The sequence below is a fragment of the Sarcophilus harrisii genome, chromosome 1 (genome assembly GCF_902635505.1).
Source record: "Sarcophilus harrisii chromosome 1, mSarHar1.11, whole genome shotgun sequence".
Lineage (NCBI taxonomy): Eukaryota > Metazoa > Chordata > Mammalia > Dasyuromorphia > Dasyuridae > Sarcophilus > Sarcophilus harrisii.
Genome location: NC_045426.1, coordinates 3043088 through 3061552, shown reverse-complemented (window position 1 = coordinate 3061552; position 18465 = coordinate 3043088). Strand labels below are relative to the sequence as shown.

The 18465-nt window shown below is 54.6% G+C and overlaps 1 protein-coding gene across 3 annotated transcripts in view; it reads left to right on the top strand.

The window, feature by feature from the left end:
• Positions 1 to 18465, top strand: part of MINDY4 (MINDY lysine 48 deubiquitinase 4) — a 97247-nt gene that overhangs the window by 23401 nt on the left and 55381 nt on the right. For all 3 annotated transcript variants that reach the window (XM_031951628.1, XM_031951621.1, XM_031951633.1), the window contains one exon: positions 17034 to 17095. In XM_031951628.1, coding sequence (XP_031807488.1) covers positions 17034 to 17095 — 62 coding nt within the window. The remainder of the gene's footprint in view (positions 1 to 17033; positions 17096 to 18465) is intronic.

The following is an 18465-nucleotide window of genomic DNA, read 5'->3' as shown; positions in this document are numbered from 1 at the left end:
CTTTTACAGAAACACTGACAATTCCCAGCTTTGGTCTCCCCTTTAATGTCGTTCGGGTTGGTTGTGTTGTACGTGACCTTTTTAGTTTAACGGGATCCCGGTGTCCATTTGGCTTTCATAGTGTTCTTCAGTCCCCAAAGTCCCCTTCTCCGGGTCTGGTGGCAGGCCGACCCTGGCTCTCCTGATTTGTTTGTGGTGTCCCACCCTGTGGCCGAGGCTTCTTTTGGGACAGGGTGAGAGATGCTCTGTGCTGGAGCCCTTGCTCTGGGGAAGACTGCTGGCCGGCTTGGGAAGATTGGGCAGGCCAGTGCCGGGGAAGGTTGGGCGGGCCAGGGTGCTGGGGAAGGTTTTCCATCCCGATTTGCTTCTGCTGGGGGGGGGTGGTGTCAGTCTGTTTTCTGGGCCACTTGTGTACAGTGCAGAAGTAGCTATTCGTCCGTTGTGATTCTGTCAGAAAATGGAGTCTTTTCTTAGCTGGCTCCTCTCAGTTCTCCCGCTGCGATGTCAGCCTCTTTCTTTTTGCCTTTTCTGTTTGCTGATGAATCTTAAACCCAGTTAGAGACAGAAGGTTAGACCTGGGCGAGGGAGAAGGGATTTTAAGCTGTTCAGAAAGTCAGGAGGTCCCAGCAGCTACTTCTCCGAGGGCTTGGAGAGCTTCCTGGGCTCAGCAGAGGCACTGCCAGGAGCCTAGAATGCTCCTTGCAGACATTTGCCCCCAAACCAGGCGGTCGTGTTGCTTCTGTGTAAAACGTAGGGAACAGTTTGGACCAAGTTCCTTTCCTAGAACGATGGACGTTGTGGCCCTGGCGAGGGACTGCTGGGTGTTTGGAGGGAGCTCCACACCCTGGAAGCGTCATCAGTCTGCCACGGGCCCTTAGGCGATTCTCTGTTGGCCAAGTGGTTTGTATTTGGACCCTTTGTTGCCCAGGTCCGAGAATGCTCTGAGTGCAGTCAGTGCGCTGGGGAGGCCAGAACTTCCTGACCGCTCCTCCAAAGCTGAAAGCAGGGCGTGAGGCACTGTCCCGTTGCCGCCAAATAGAGACGCCGTCAACAGCGGCAGGAGCCACCTTTCCTCTAAGAGGAATGGGGCAAACAGCTTCTCAGCCATCGGGGTCACACAATCCCCTGTGGGGCCTTTGCCACATGGGTATTTCTGCCTGGGCCTTGCAGCTGTGCTTATTAAACTTGAAAAGGGAAGTGATTTACTGCAGAAGCCCAGCTTTGGGTCTCCTCTTAGAGTATTTCAGGAGACCCGGAAAGCCGGCGTGTGGCAGCTGGATTTATCAGAGCCGCTCCTTTTTCCTGCTGGTGCGAGATGAGATTTGGGAATTTGGGATTTGTCTCCCAACACTTCAGCCCACCCCCTTTTTGTAGACTCAGCATAGGGCAGCCTGAGTCAGAGCGTTCATTCTGCATCCTTTCATTCCCGTTCACTGAGATAAATCAAAGCCCCAAAGGCTCCCTGGTGAGCAGACCCAGTTCTCTAGCAGAGGTCAGCAGCACGACCTGTTTGATTTTGTACTGGAATGGAGCCCTCTGCCAGCCCTCCCTGGCCGTCCTGCCGGCTCCAAAGTCACACCTTCAGTCAGGATTGCTGGGCTCGGGGACACCGGTCCTTGTCCATCGGGCTCGGTGCCAGCATCCGCTTGGGCTTCTTGGCCCCACCTGGATTTGTGAGCCACGTGGACAGAGAGTACGCAGAGGAACTATGGCGAATCACAGGATCTGAGAACTGGGAGAGACCTCCTGAGAGCCCCCCCTCGAGGGATCCCCCAGGATGACCTCTCCAGGTGGCGCACATGGGTGTTCAGTGTGCCAGGAGGGCAGAGCCATTCTTTCTTTGAACAGCCTGAATTGGGAGAAGCTGTTTCTGGATATTGAGCCGGACTGGGCTCCGCCTTCCAGTGCCCGACAGAGCAAGGCTCATCATCCTTCCCCTGCATGGCCGCCCTTCTGGGACTGTGTCGGTTTGGCAGTCGGAGAGCCTGGGGAGGGATTCCTGGCTCTTTGGGTTCATGGCTCGGGGCTCCTTCCGAGACCTCAGAGGGGTTGGTCGGACGCCCTGGGAGCACCATCTGGGATCTTTGTTCCCCCAGTCTTTTCCAGGTTTGGAGAACAGTCCTCATGCGCATGGAGCCAAGGTCTTTCAGTGTTGCCCAGTTGCCCTCCCCAAAACACTCTATTATTCCGATGAGAATAATGAAGGCTAATGATCATGAATAATGGGATGCCCCACCCTCTTCCCCCATTATCTTAAAGAACACTAGGACTGCCCTGGTTGGTCTCTCTCCCTCTGGGGTCTCCTTGCTCACCGCTTTCCTCCACTCAGCCTCCGTTTCAGCCAGAATTGTCCTCCCCAAAGGCCAGGTTTGACCGTGTCACTAATCAGGAAACTCCAGTGGCTCCCAATGGCCACTTCTCTCTGCAGTTGGCTTACACTTCCCCTCCTCTGCCATCCTGATCTCCTGGTTCTTCTTCACCCAAGATTCCCTGTCTCTCACCTCTGCATTTCTGCTACAGCATTCTCCTTCTGTACTTCCTGGCTTCCTATAAGTCTCCAGTTAAATCCCATATATTTATTCTTTCCCCTCAGCACCGAGCTCCATTTCATCCTGCTAACTTGACAGAGTTGTTTCACGTCGCCTGCTCCTTGAGGATAGGGGCTGTTTTGCCTTTCTTTGTACCCCTTGCACCCAGCTTTGTACCTGCTACACAGTGGGCACTATTAAATGCTTGGTGTCCACTCCCTGATTGACTTGTCTAGTAATGGTGGCCAAAAAAGCCGAGGAGGGGTCGGCACGGCCCGTTTTGGATGAAACCAGAGCAGCTTTTTGTGATCACGTTTTTCCTTTTGAGACCTTCACAACTTCTCATTAATGATCATCCTACATTGTTCCCAGAGCCCAGAGTCAAGCTCCGAGGCCTCTAGTCTAGAGATTCTGGTCTTTTCCCTTTTTTGAAAACCAGGCGTTTCCTGCTCTCTGATATTGTGGCGCTCAGACTGTTTCCACCATTTTCCAGGTATCATTGCCAAGGGCTTGGCAATCAGTCGCATTTGTCAGGTCCTTCGGGATGTGGAGCTGTAATATATCTGGGCCTGATGGCTTGGATGTAGCTGGACTCTCTCTTTCCTTTCTTAACTTAAAGACAATCCACTTGGGTGCCCTGAACTCCCTAATAAGGTCTCACTGTTAGTTCTTTATTCACATATAGTAGGCTTCTGGTACCAAATACTTTTTTTTTTTTTAAAGAATGGGATTATTTTGTTTTCCTCAATCACATGTAAAACAATTTTTAACATTCTTTTTTAATTTTTGAGTTCCAAATTCCCACCTTCCCTTTTCCTCTCTTTGAGAAGACAAGCACTTTGACACAGATGATACATATATTGTCGTGCAAAACACATTTCCATATTGGCCATGTTGCAAAAGAAAATGTAGACAAACCCAAAACCAAAACCAAAACCCACCCCAAGGAAAACAAAGAAATCGAAAAGCCTGCTCCAATCTGCGTTCAGACTCCATCAGTTCTTCCTCTGGAGATAGACGGCATTTTCCGTCCTGAGTCCTTCGGAATTGTCCCAGATCGTTGCACTGCTCAAAATCGCTTGGTTGTTCAGTTAATCGTCCATGACAGGATCACTGTTACTTTGGACACTAGTGTCCCGGTTCTGCTCATTTCACTTTGCATCGGTTCATGGAAGTCTTTCCAGGTTTTTCGGAAAGCCTCCTCCTCCTCATTGCTTATAGCACAACTGTATTTCATCACAATCATAGACCACAACTTGTTCATCCGTCCCCCAATCAATGGGCATCCTGTCAGGTTTCAATTCTTGGCCACCACTAATGGACGTGCTATATTTTTGTCCTTTTCCTTTAATCTCTTTGGGACAGAGACCTAGTGGTGGTATTTCTGGGTCAAAGAGTATGGACATAGCTTCAATCTGCTCTGTTGGATCAGTTCAAACTCCCCCAGCCTTGGAGTTCCAGCTCCCCTTCAACATCTGTCATATTGGCCAGTTTGAGAAGTGGGAGATCTCCAGAGCCTCTCCTAGACCTGAGTCTAGACCCCATATCACTGATTGTTCTCAGTGTCTTCCCCCACCCCCAGTCTTCCAGACTTTTCTGTGTGTTTGGTTTTTTGGTCAAGGGTTTTGCCAACTCTTTACAAAAATTTCCAGTCACTCAGGTCTCCACTCTGTATCGAGTCAGTTCCACAATGTCTGTCTCTTCCTCTCCACCGACATAGGTCTTCCTCATGACTTCTTATATCATCAGGTAGAGTGCTAATAGTGTGGCCTCTTAATTAATGGATTCCCTGCCTCCTGTCCATCCTCCCTCGAGCTGCCCCGCTAATATTCCCCTCTTTCAGGTCTGATCACATCACTCCCTGATCAAGAAACTGCCTCTTGGATTATGTACAGAGTCCCTTTTGCCATTTAAAATCTTGACAGTCTGGCTTTAGCCATCTTCCCACATTGGCCTCAAAGGGTCTCCCTCCTTCCTTTGCGCCTGCTGGCTGTGATCCCTGGGTGCCTTCCCTCGTCCACCTGCATGTTTTAGACTTCTTTTGCTTCTTTTACTCTTCCCCTCTTGGCCCCCTCCCTGCAGGAAGCTGACCTCTCCCAGGGGTGGAAAATGATGCTAGAGGGCTAAGTGCTGCTTAGGAGGAACAAAGAAGGAACCGCTCGCAGTGGGGTGAGTCAGCGGGCTTTTATGAGGGGTAGGACCAGTCAGGTGCAAAAGACTCTGCGGGATTCCCATAGACTGCGCCGAAGACAGTGTGGAGAATGTGAGTGATGGAGCCGAGAGGTGGAGATGGGGTCCGAGGAAGGTTCGGTGCAGGCGGGGTCACCGGGGAGAGGATGGCTGACTGACTGTGACGAGGCCACAAGGGGCCAGGACCAGGAGGAGGAATTCAGTTGTAGCCAGCCAGCCTTCCCAAAACTTGGTTCTGTGCGAGGCAAGAGAGGCAAAGCAGAAGGCAGCTTTTGAGGGTGTGGAGGCCGGCTGGGGGAGAGGAAAGAGACAGAGACAGCTCCTCCTCATTCTTTGAGTCTCTGTTGGAGTTTGTCCAAGGGCCCTTGGCAGTTTTATTGCCTCTCACAGCGTGGCCTCTGGCGCTACATGTTTATTGGGAAGTTGGGAATGTTTCCTCCCAGAGTAATTTATGGATAGCATTACTGTCAGTTTTCATTAGTTAACACTTGCCTCAAACTTCCTTTTTTTGATCCTTCGGTAAATAAAGCCACTGTGGACACTAGGGCAGCTCCCGGGGGATGCGCTGCTCTCTGCAGCACAGGCCTCCGGGTCTGGAGACTGGCATTGGCCCTAGGCCATCCCTCTGGGCCCGGCTCAGGGCAGGAGGGGCTGAGAATCTGGCCCCGGAGGTCGGAGAAGTCTGTGGGACAATGTGATGACTTCTTCAGATACTTGGAGGGTTGTCACGGAGGACACATTAAACTTGTTCTGTTGGAGGGGTCAAGGGACCGGGCCAGAACCACAAACAATGGGGGGAAGTCATGAAGGATGTCAAGAAAAGCTAAGTTCCCATCAGAGCAGCCTCGGCTACCTTGGGAGATGGGGGGCTTCTTGTCCAGAAGGTCCCTTCCTGCTCTCCGCTTGTGGGACCCTTGTTGGGGCTCCCTGAGGCCCGGCTTCCACTCGCCGCCTTCTCCAGTGTGTTTCCCATGCAGCGGACATTTCTCAGGTCTGGAAGTCCAGGACAAAGGGCAGATTGCTCTCTGGGGCTCTCCAGGCCCTTTACGGCCTGCGTCCAGCTTCTCTCCCCAGCCTGATTTTACATTACTCCTCCTCACGTACTCCATGTTCCCAGCTGGCCTCTGGACACGACCTTCTGTCTCCTGTAGACACAGGATGTTTCCAATGTGGGCAAGAGCCTCCCTCCTCCCTCTTCCCTCTGCTGCTTGGGCCTTTTCTGATCCTCCAGGTGCCGGGGCTGTTGCCTCCCCTCCCTCCAGTACTCTGAAGTACTAGCCTGGGCCCTTCTTTGGGCTCCGTGGGTAAAGTTGTCCTTGAAGCTTTCACAGTGAGAGCGGGCAATGGGTACAATCTCTTACCCATTTCCTGGTGCTCAGGCAGCTGAGAATGAAGCTTTACCTCCATCTTAGTCTTCCTCCTACAGGCGGTGTTCTGCTTCCTGAGGTCAGGATGCAAGTAGTGGATTGTTAGTGCCCCCTTAACTTGGGCCCACTCCTTCCCTGTCATCAGAAATTTTCTTACGAAACATGATGGATCTCTCTTTGGGAAGTCTTTGCTTGGCAAATGCCAGAGCTTTTGGGTCACTACGGCCTCGTCCAGCACGGAGCCCTTTTGGGGTCCACCTGAGCCGCACCCGTCTTGGTCAGGACCAGCCTCACCTTTGTGGCCTTGCCAGCTCTGCTGCGCCCGGGGGGCATGGGTGATGAGGGCACCGTCCTCCCCCAGCTCCTGTCGATGGGTACGTCATCCCAGAGGGCTCGGCGTGCTCTCCATTTCTGTGGTTGTGACCACTTCCTTCTCCAGGTTAGTCCTTGGCCTCATACCTTAGACACAGGCTTCTAAACTGGCCCCTTCAGGTGATGGCTTTGAGCCGGTTTCTTTTGCTTTCATCTATCTTTTCTTCGTTGGTTCCTCCGCCGTCTTCAGAGATAAAGTCTGTTTCCTGCCTCAGTCCTTCTGTGCAATTCTGGCTCTTCTTTCCCTCTTCACCTACCTGTGACACTTGGCAGGACCCCCAGACATCCTTCAGAGCATCTCCTCAAACGGCTATAAGGCTGCTAAAGGCTGCCATCTCATTCTCCCTCCTCCACTGGAATCTTACTGCGTCTGCTTCAGCGGGCCAGCCCTGGGACCCACTGACTCCCCAGCAAATGGACATCTGGAAATCATGGTGCAGTCTCCATGCATCTGGGCCCTCCTAGGTGGTCTTCCGAATGACCCCGAGGGCTGATCCTCTGAGGAGGACCTTCTCCGGCCCTTCCTTCCGGTGGATTTTGAGAGAGAGCTTGGCTCAGAGCTCAGAAACTCCATTCTCCGTTCCTGTACTGCCCAGGTACGGAGAGTGAATGGCCCGTTGCTGGCATGAAGCTCCATGAGGGAAGCTTTGACTGCTTTCGGGAGGCAGGCCTTTCCCCTGGTCCAGCATCGGGCTGGGGGGGAGCCTCCCCGCTCTCGTCCCCACGAGGAAAGGCGGTCTGTTCTCCGAGCCCAGGCGCTGACTGACTCCTCTGCTCCATGTCTTCCCCCAGTATAGTATCAGCTCTCTCAAGGCAAAGGTGGAGTTTCTGCGAAGATAATTTTAGTCAGCACTGATTCAGTTCTTGTGACTCGATGGGGATCCGTGATTGTAGTAGCGAGTTCGGCACATTGGGATTCAGTTTGAGTTAGGATAAGAGTTATGACTGATTCCTCTGCCATGTATCGATGGTTAGTCATTGTATTTGATTTGCCAGCTGGCTTCACACCAAAGTCTGTTTTAAGGAGTGAGTTGCTGTGACTGTCCCTCTCCCTGCAAGTGCAGTGCTTTTTAAGGAACATTTCTCCAAAGGGGAATTGAAACAAGGTTTATTTGCTTCTTCCCCGGAGTGAATTCCTTAGTGACCTTGCTTTAAAGCCACAAGTTGCTGGGAGACTCAGTTTGGGTCCTGTGGAAAACCCGAGTCCTTGCTGATGGGTCTTCTGTCCTTCAGAAAGCTCTGGTTCTGATGACCCGGAGCCGATGTCCCCATGGATGTGGCCTTTAGGCGGTCATGGGAGCGCCTTTGCTTCTGATGATTAGCCAGTCATGGGTTTCCATGCTTTTAAAGGAACCTCCCAGGGACCCCCAAGATCTGTCAAGGCCTTCAGCCCCTCTGGGTCAGAGTCTCCGACCACAAGGAAGGTCTTGGATCCCCTTGATTAGGGAGTGCTCATCTGTGTTGTAAAGTGATCAGGGCCTTTGGTGCAGAATTTTGTGCCCCCCCCTTCCTTTTCATCTTTGTCCCCCGGCCACTGTCCCTTTTACTTTCTGGCTTAATAAATGCTTCCCAAACTAAACTCTGCAATGCCTGCTGAGTGAGAGAAGTGACCGCTAAGATGATGGATTTGTTCCTTCTGGAGCAGCTCCTTCTTTAAGCCCGGGTCACTGTTTACATTGGTGAAAGGCCTTTAGAGGAGACGGCAGGGACCCCGAAAAAGTCCTATGGGGCCAGTCGCCTCGCCAGCTATTCCTGAAGCCCCTGCTGTGTTTCGGGCCTGGGTGCCCAGAAGGGTTTTCTAAGGATTCGGGGATGTGTTCTAAAGAGGGAGACGAGAGCTCTACCCACCCCGAGGGCCATAGATTCAGGTCGGGAGATGTTCATTATGCGCCGCATTCACCATGTGCCAGATCCTGGTGCTCAAGGGAAAGGAGCGAGCCGTCAGCGAGTGGCTGCCGGACCGGGCTAAATGCCTCACATGTAGCATTCCTGTGACATCCCCAAGGGGCGTGCTTTCTGCTACCATATCCCACAGCTGTGAGGGCCGGGGGCGCGCATTCATAGTGGTGGCTGTTTGAGAAAGTGATCAGCGCGCTGTGCCAGAAAGTGCCGGAGTAGAAAGGACAGAAATAATCTGCACTTGGGGAGGGCTGATGCAACTGACCAACAGGTCAGCACAAACCATCCCCACGGACATAGGCTCTAAATTCACCCGTCTCAACCTTTCTCTGGAGCCGCTGCGGTTCTGCTTCACTCCTGGAGCATATGCCCTCCCTGAGGTGGGCACGCCATGCTGGGCATCCCCCTGAGGTGGGCACCGTGCCAGGCAGTCCTGCCCCGGTGTCTCCTCATGTTCCAAGTTGATTCCAGAGTTCTTCAGAGAGACCTTGTGTGTCTGTCTCGCTGACCGCCCTCTGAGCCCTTGCCGTGGGAAATTTCTCCAAAAAGACAGACATATGGCTGACCGTCAGACCACGTGGCCAGCCCATCAGAGCCATGCTCTCTGCAGGGGGCGTGGGGGGCCGGGCAGCTCAGCTTAAGGAAGGCCCTTGGGGGCTGCTCCCTTCCCCTGCCAGGCGGGCCTCAGAATCTTCTGTTCTGATGGCAGCGGTTCCGTTTCCCAGCTTGGCACTGGTGCAGTGTCCAGCTTTCACAGGCACAGGACCGGTCAGCACATGGGTCCCCAGACCTCGGTCTGGCGTCAGGCCAATCCCTTTCCTCTCCCACATTTTCCCTCGGAGCCTCCCAGACCCTGAGCCTGAGTGTGTCAGTCTCATTACAGACCTGGACATCCCCGGACAGCAGACCGCCGAGGTCCATGGGCTCCTTTTCCCGGCATTCTGAACTTCTCCATTGGCCGTAGCCAGTGTGGCTGGAGGAGAAGCTGAGCCCCCTTGGTCTTCCTTGTCAGGCCAGCCTCGCCCGGCAGCGGGGACTTCGTCGGGCTCTCCCACAGCTCGGCCTCGGAGGCTGCCCCGGGAGGCCGTCACCTGCAAACAAAAGGCCGCGTGCCGGTAGTGCCGGTAGGAGGCAGCAGGTGACCTTGGTGTTTTCTGTGGCCCCCCAAGTGCTCGGCCCTCCACGGTTCCTGCCTCAGCCACTTTTGTAGCTCTTGGGGAGACCCGTTGGGCACCTTCACCCTGGGGTAGCTCTTGGCTGAGGGCTTGGTTGTGCTACGGGAGCCAGTGGCCACTGGGGCTCTAGCTCAGCCCTGTGGAGCGGCCCTTCCTGTGAGAGGAGGAGGATACAAGGGCCAAGGCCGCCCTCGAGTTCCAGCTTCCTGGAGCCCCAGTGAGAGCTGGGGGAAGGTGGCCACGCAGGTGCAGCCCTGACACCCGAGGCCCTGGTCCTTCCCCTCAGAGTGCTGGAGGCTCCCAGGAGGGGGAGTCAGGGAGGCCCAAGGCCCGATTCAGCCCCAAGCACTTAGTAGCTGTTTGGCCCTGGGCGAGTCAGTGACCTCGGCTCCCTCAGTTTCCTCAGCTGTAAGATGAGAATAATAATAGCTCCCATCTCCCAGGGTCGTGAAGATCAAATGAGAGAATATCCAGGGGGCCTGTGAGCCTTCAAGGCTCTGAAAATGCACAGGTGCTTCTCAGTGGGTCACGGCTTCATTTCTAAACAGGGCCCCTGCGGGTCGTCTGGGATGCACGCGTGGCTCTGCCACTGGGAAGGCTGCCTTCCCGAGTGCACAGCCCCGGGTCCTCCCCAGCCCCCGGCACCCGGCGGTGCGGCCTTCCTGGTCTCCGGTACCCTCGCTGGCCACCAGAGGGAACCTCTGCACACAGTCCTTGGCTGCTCCCGGCCCTGGATATTTTGGACTGGGCTCTCTGGGCTTGGACTTAACCAGGGGCCCCAGGGGCAGAGGCTGGAAGCTGTTCCAGAGCTTTCTGCCCACTGGCAAACCTGCCCTTGATAGAACCTCCCTCTCCCCCCCCAGCAGCACCTCCGTGCTCTGACAGGACTCGGAGTCTTGGTATTCCGTGGCCAGTTTGTGGACGAGCGGGCTGAGTGCTCTGAGCATGAGCTAACCGCCCAGCTACCTCCTCAAACCCTCCCCCTGGATTCTGGTGCTTCTAGGGTGACTTCCAGCTACGCCCCCCAGGAGAGTGTCCTCTGACCCATCTCCAGAGCACAGGATGGCTCCGGGGCCATCAGGAAAGAGCAGTGAGAGAAGCGCTTACTAACGCCCCGTGGTGGGACCATAGTGAGCTCTCTGTTCATCCCTGCCCCCCTTAGCTCACCTCCTGGAGTGCCGGGAGTCCTTGTGCCAGAGGAAGCTGCCAGTGCCCCTCACGGTGCCCTGTGATGGCCATTGTGCCAGCCTCCCTCCAAAATTCCTTGGCACCAAGGATGGGTTAAGAAGGGAAGAAAGCGCCAGCTTTGGCCCTGGGTCCCCCATTGAGGCACGCTGGGCCGGGCCGTATTACATCTCTTTTGTCTTTGACCCTCGGACCTCCTAAGAACAGAACAGCTACAGTGCGAACCGCCCTTACAAGGGCCTGGGGGGAGAAGGATGGGGAAGGAGGCTTCCCACCACCAGGATCTCCCTGGCACGGGTGAGGTGCCACGCACGCAAATTAGGTACAGGGATCTGGAGGAAGCTGGGGGGGGGGGGCGGGGGCAGGCAAGAGGGCCGGGAGCACTCCCGGCACAGATCGTTCGCTCCGTGACAAGTGCTGTGGGAGCAAGCTGTGACGGGACAAGAAGTGTCTAGTTAGCCTTGGAGGCAGTTGGGAGCCCTGGAGTTTGTTGAGCCGTGGGATGAGAGATCTGTGCCGTGGGAGAATTGCCCTGGCCGCCAGGTGGAGGGGCTTCCAGGGGCGCAGAGACATCAGATTGGAAGCTACTGCAATAATGAAGGCGAGGAGGGGCTTCAAACTTGTGACTGAGTCACCTGAAAGGGACACGAGTGAGATGTCGTGGAGAAGGAAGCGACGGGTTTGGCCACTGATCGTACACACAGGATGAAGATCGGCAACACCGTGGCCATGAGCATGGGCCGGGGAAGGTGGGGGGGCTCTTGCCACTAATGGCAAGGCTTCGGGGGAACAACAAGTTTGTTCTGGACTCGCCGTACAGCCTGGAATGCCTGAAAGGCAGGGGTGCAAATCCAGAGTGCGGGAAGCAGCTCGTCCCGGGTGTCCCCATGGGAGCCGACGCAGTTGCCAAGCGAAGCAGGATTGGGATGGAGCCTTGGCGACGGCCTGTGATGGGCAAGCCCAAGGCGAGCTTAACTTCGTGGGACGCGGAGGGGGACAAGCTCTCTGACTAGAAGGTGGCTTGGGATGAAGACTTGCTTTGGCAAAACCGAGAGATGGCAGAAGTGATGGGTTACCGTCTTGTTTTAAAAAGGATGAAGAGTCCCAGGAACTGGGGTGGAGGCAGGGGCAAGGAAGAACTCACAGACCGCATGAGAGAAGGCTGGATGTTGTCATTTGGGGTTGGGGTGCTCTGGGGAACCCGCTGGACACCTAGAGAAATGGGGGCCCTTGAGAAACCTCCCAAGCTGACATGATTAGTAATGGGGAAGAGCTCACTTCTCCGGGCTGGCTGCAGCTCTAACTCCATGACTCGCCTCCGGCCAGTAATAAATCCATCCTTCAACAAGCAGAGGGACCAGCCGTGGGAAATGGCGATCGAAACCTCACCATAGCCAGCAGGAGGAGCCGATTCTCGGTAATGGGAGGGATGGGCCACCTTCCCTCCTCGGGTTTGTGATCTAGAAGAATGCTGGGCACAGTGTGACGGGGAAGGCAGATTTCAGTGGGCTCGGGGGGGGGGGAGACTGGGGGCTCTATGGGAGATGCCGGCCCGCATGAAACTCTGGGTGCCCCAGGAACCCACCCAGCAGCTCCAGAAACCCCAAGGACACGTCCTGAAGATGACAGCAGGGACAGGGGACTCGGGACAGGAAGGGAGAGTCCTGACAGTCCAGGGGAGAGAGAAGGGGCTTTGCTTCTGGCAGCGTTAGGGAACCCTCGCAGAGGAAAACATCGGCTTCTGCTTGGGGCTGCTGGGGGATTGCCAGTGGACAACAGAGAGGGGGCAGAACTGCCCAACTCATTTCTGAGAACCAAAGGGGCTGATGGGGTTGGGGGACGGTTCACCTCCGAGATAGGAGAGTTATAAGAGACCCGGTGATCCACACCCACACTCACTCAGGAGTCAGGGGACGCAATTCAGGAGCTCCTTCTAACCCCTGTGAATGACCATGGAGGTCGGCAGAGGAGCCACAGGCCCGTCTGCCAGCTAAGCCTTTCTAGTGGAGAACTCGAGACCCATCCCAGCGTGCCGTGGCTGCACGTCCTGCGTTGTTGCACGTGAGGCTGGAATAGGGCAGGGGGAATCGGAAAAGGTCTGGGCCCGCGTCAGCGAGGGGATTGCACACACGTGAAGCTTTTTCCTGGGACTCCAGAAACCCAGGCACAAATTCAGGAGGGCCGTGCTGCGCCCAGTGCTCAGGACTTTCAGTGTTTGTGTTCGGAGCTCAATATGACTCCACGTGATGTAGCAGCCAAACACTGTGTGGTCTTCGGCTGCATTAGGAAAGGCACCGAGGGTGACCCCCGGCCCTCAGGACTGGTTAGGCCACATCCCACATACTGTGAGTTAGTGGGGTTTAGGAAGGACGTGAAAAGCTGTGAGAACCTCAAGGCCAGGCCGCCCGAAACTCAGTGCTAGGAACTGGTGGGGAGGCTCCGGATTTGGCCTAGAAAAGAGAAGGCTCAGCTACGTGGTCACTTGTGTCACATACTGGAAAGTGTCTCGGGGAAGGGGGATTTGCTTTGTTTTGGGGCAGCTTCAGTGGGCGAACAGGGCAAAGGGCGGCAGGTTTGGAGAGCCACGCTTGGGCTGCTCCAAGAACAAACTCCCTGACAATTCGAGTCTTCGGCACAGGTGCAATAGGCTTTGAAAGCTAAGGTGCCAGTGGTTGTTGGGAGTGGGATGGGGCGTGGGAGTGAGTGGAAGTAGGCGGCTTCTAACCCTGTACCCCCCTGTAGGGATGAAGCCAGTCCCGAGGCCTTGGGGCAGGAGAGCAGACCCCTCCCCAGGGGCGGCAGAGGAATTCCCTGTTTTTCAGAGGGAAAGAGCCCCATGTTTAATGAGCCCCTTAGTGTCAGAGCAGGCTAATGGGAGCCCCTTAATGGCAGAGAGAGCAGCCTGGAGAACAGCTCCACCTCTTCCTCCATCCTGCCTCGTTCTTGCCACCCCAGACCCCACCCCGCAAAGCTGGAATATGAGATCTGAAGGAGGGATGGATCAGGCAGCATCCAGATGAAAGGGAAGGGAAGGAACTAGAGAAGGAAAGTCCCAGGGACTTCCTCCCTGTGGAACCCTTCCACAAGCTGATGACTGCAGGGGCCAGAGCCCCATGACCCAGAGGCAGTCACGAATCTGGCTGATCCCAGTGTTCAGGTTCGACCGATGCCGGGTGGCTCCAGCCCTGTTTTTGTTGGGTTCATACACACACACTCCTTTATTTTTGCACTGTAATTCACTTGGTTTGTCAGTGTCTTTGGTTTATTTGTTCACATTAAAAAGGTTTTCTTTCAAAGGACAAAAATGCCTTTTAAGTGACGTTTTGAGTGTGGTACCCTTTGTGCTGCAAGGGGAAATGTAGAGGAACAATGAAGACATTTGCTAAGAATATCCACAATACATGCATCCTTTAGCCATTGATTTATAGGCGATGGAGAACAAAGCATCATAGAAGGCTCTTCATAACTCATAGTCTTTGAACGTGGCGATCCCATGATTGAGTTGGGGAGGCCGGACTGTACGTACCCTCACTCAACAGGGGGGGCCCGCCCCCTTCCTCTCCCACAGCTGCCGGCCTCCTGGGGACGCCTCACGGAGCAGTGGGCCCACGGAGGCAGGCTGCTGGTGAGCGTCATTTCAACTCTCATCGCTCGGGCCGGCCATTTTGTAGCAGTGGCTCCCTCGAAAGGGAGGCCTGCTTCTCCCCTAGAAGCAGAAGTGGGGGGCATGGGTGGGGATGGTCAAGAGACAGGTTTGGGTTTGACTTGGGGCTTGCTGGTGGGGCCTGGAGGGCCGCAAGCAGAGGCTGCACCCTTAGGGCTTGGCCATTGAAGTCCTTGACCACTGCGACTTTCCAATTTTGAAATAAGAATGGATACTTTTATGATTTCCTTCTTTCCCACCAAAATCATGTATCTCTTCTTTCAGCTTCGTTTCTCTCCATGTCCTGTATCATTTCCATCTCTCTACTGCTAGTCGCCCTCTTGACTGTTCTCTCTCTGTCCAAAGTTCTTTTTTGAACAGCAGACACTCTGGGCTGCAGCAGGCTAGAAATCTGAGGTTTTACTTCAGGTAGAAGCTTGGGGTCACTGACAGGACAGCCCCCTTTCCTAAATGCAGTCCAGCCTGTTGCCTCATAGTCCCAGTTAGCTTTGCGGCCTTGTTTGAATAATAGGCGGTGTGTGTGTGTGTGTGTGTGTGTGTGCGCGCGCATATGTATGCATGTAGATAGTTGTATTGCTCTTTTTGGAATGTTTATGGGTCACCTTGAGGGAAGTCTGGCCTGTTGGGGTGGATGCGGTCAGCACCGAGAATACTGCATCATCTTTAGGGCCCCGTCTTGCCTGGGGAAGTTGAACAAGGTCTTCTCCTTCGTGGTGACCAACACTTGGGATGAACATTTGTCTCTGTTTCATGCCTTGCTTGATACCAATAGAGGCTCTTACATCCATGTAATTTATTAGTGTTCTGCTATCCTGTCATTTAGTGGGGTTTTTTCCGCCCTTACCACACTTACCAGCTTTTGAGGCTTGTAAGACCCGTACCAGCATGCTGGGCAGTGTGGTGAGCTGGAAGGAACTTATTCCCTTCCTTTCCTATTTTTTAATTCTGATGTGATGCTTATTGGTTGTGTGAGATCTTAAGCAAATCACTAACTTGGGATCCTCAGTAAAATGGTGATGGTTAGACTCCCTGCTTCATAGTGGGGGTAGATGGGTGTGAATTCTTCCTTCATAGCCCTTTGCCCTTAATTTCAGAGACCTTCTCTCCTGCCCCCGCCATCAGCGTTGGTGAATTCTGGCGGAACGACCCACCCAGTACAAGATGCTCCGTCCACCAGAGAGCAAGACCAGAGTCTTGCTGTGGATTTGGAAGCAGCAAGTCCAGGGGACCCAGCTGTGTCTGAAGATAGCCATGAGATAAGACACCGGGACGCCATGTTGGCCAAGGTGTGAGGGAGTGGCCCGTGGGCCCTTGCCTCCAATGGCAAGCTGGCGGGGGACCGCCGAGGGCTTTTTTCAGACCAGTCTCCCTGTGCTGCCCCTCCTCAGGGATGCACGAGGGTCTGTGGCATAATGGAAGGGGAAGTATTTCTTCTGCTGAGGATTGCTGGAGCTGCTACAAAAGTGCCCGTCCTCAAGGAGCTTTCCTCCCTCCTCTGCCTGCTCTCCCCAGTTGTGAAGCCCCCCTTGCCCACCCTCCAGGTGCTTCCTGATCTCCCCCATGTGATCCTTCAGAGAATGGGAGCTTCTCCTTTTCTTTTGGCCTTTGTCTCCTCACCTCCTAAGCCCAGCCTGGAGCAACGTGGGTATTCAAGTGCCCGTTGAGTGGGTGTGAGTACAAGAGGGTTTGTGCCCAAGGTTTGGGGGCCCAGCCCTGGGGAGCGGGATTCCCAGGCCCTTCTTGACTCGAAGCATCTTTAATTTTAAGATCGTGCGGCCTGTGATTCGGGTGCAGACCCGCCATCCCAGAGGAAACCTAGAGCTTTGTAAGGAAGATTTTTCTGAGGGAGGGGAGCAGTATCTATCAAGAAGAGAGGCGTCTTTTCCTTTGTTGGAGCAAAACATGCTGGAGCCCAAAGCAAGAACTGTTTGTGAATTTGGCGTCACGTGTATTGGGTGGTTTTTCATTCGTGTCACTTTTTGCATCTTGAAAAGGAAATTAATTCAATGCCATGTACTGTAGCCCAGCCCGGATTGTTTCTGTAACAATCCCACTCGCCGCCGCCGGTTGGGGGGACCCAATGTCTCTGTCCTTTGTGGAGCAGAGGGGGGGTCATACGCTATTGTGAACATTTTCTTTCGAAACTCAGTTGTCCTTCGGCTACTCAAAGTTCACACGAGTAGGAAAACAGACTGAAAAACTCCCAAGAAATGGCATTTGTCTTTTCTGAAGGTTTACAGAGGCCCAGGGCCCAGCAGTGGGATTGGGGGGATCACAGGACTGCCGGGACCCTCAGCTCCATCCCATGTGCCCCACTTCTCGCACGTGCCCATTGGGGGAGGGGAGGCCCAGAGTGGGCTAGGTTCCCCTGCCCACACACTGAAGGCCGCCTGCTGGTCAGAGACTTTGGGAAGCAGAGAAGCTTGCAGTTGAAAGGTCGGGCCCTGTTGCCCACTGAAGGCCAGGTGGCAATCCAGAGGTGCTTGGGTCCCAATTGAAACTGCAAATGCCCGGCCCTTGTCAGACACCCGGCACTGCAGAGAGAAGCCCCCCCCCCCCGGCCCGCGTTAAGTCCCACACGTTGGGGGTTCCTGCTTCAGGGGCTGTTCACCTGTGGCCCGTTTAAAACTGATGCTTACATTTTGTTTCTCAGGACCAGCCCTATCCATACTGTGCCTGTCTGTGTGGAGGAAGCGGCAGACATCCTCACACTCGGTACGTCTGGGACGCACTCGCCGTCGCCTGGGGGTTGTCATCGTGGATGTTTGTTAGACATTCTCTGTGCCCACAGCCAGCCTTGGGGGAGGCCAGAGGCTCTGCTCCTTCCTAGCCGGAGCCCCGGCGAGCTGTCTCATCTGTCAGAGGGTGCTCTTCACCTTCTCGCATGAAGCTCTGACTCTGATGATGCAGCTTGGGAGTTCCAAAATGGAAGCTCTGATCACCTTTCTTTGAACCTGCTTCCACTGCTGAGTTGCCCCAACCCTTTTTACTCCAAGGGCAGGGCTAGCCTCAGAACTCCCACTGCTAAATTGTACCCTCCTTTACTCCACGGGCAGGGCTAGCCTCAGAGTTCCCACTGCTGAGTTGCCCCAACCCTTTTTACTCCCAGAGCAGGGCTAGCCTCAAAGTTCCCACTGCTAATTTGCCCTCCTCTTCCTCCCAGAGCAGGGTTAGCCTCAGAACTATGATTGCTGAGTCTCTTCAGCCCCTTTACCCCTAGAGCAGGGCTAGCTTCAGAACTACGACTGCTGAGTTGCCTCAGTCCCTTTACTCCAAGAGCAGGGGCTAGCCTCAGGGCTCCCACTCTTGGTCCCCCCTACCTCTCCCACAAGGCTAGCCTCAGAGCTCATGGTGTCTGCTCTCATTCCCTTATTTACCCCCAAACCACCAGCTTTTTAGTACGTGTTGATGTTCCCTGGCTTCAATCACATTCCGTTTTAATGACCCCGTTGGAGGTTCTCTCGGCAGATACTGGGCCGGTTTGCTGTTTGTTTCTCCCCCTGATTTTACAGCTGAGAAAACCGAGGTAGACGGGGGAGGTGACTGGCCCAATTCACATGTAAGGCCTCTGAGGCTGGATTTGCCCTCAGGTTCAGGTGTTCTGGGCACTGTGGCCCTCTCGCTGTATCACTTCTTATCGTCTCTCATTTTTCCATCGACAAATAAAAGTACAAAGAAAAACACAAAGTGCTGAGATTGAGGTCTCAAAAACGCTCTTAAGTGGACAGTGTGTGTCAGAGTGGGCGGCGGCCGTGGTGGAGAGAGAGCCGGCAAGACCCAGTTTGAATCCCACCGCAGACACCGGCTGACTGGCCGGCCACTGCGTCTGTCTGCAGAGAGGGCCCTGAGTGGCCGATGGGCCGCGCGCTGGGCCTGGCTCCGGGAGAACCGGGGCCAAAGGCGCCCTCAGATTCTTGACTCTTGGCTAGCTGTGCCTTGAGAAAGTCACTTCACCCTGATCGCCTTACCCCACCCAAACCCTGCAAAGTGGGGTAATAGCAGCACCTCCCTCCCAGGAGAAGACAACTGTAAGTTTCTTGTGAGCCTTGAAAAGCTCTCTGAGTGCCGGCCCTGCTGCTCCTGTG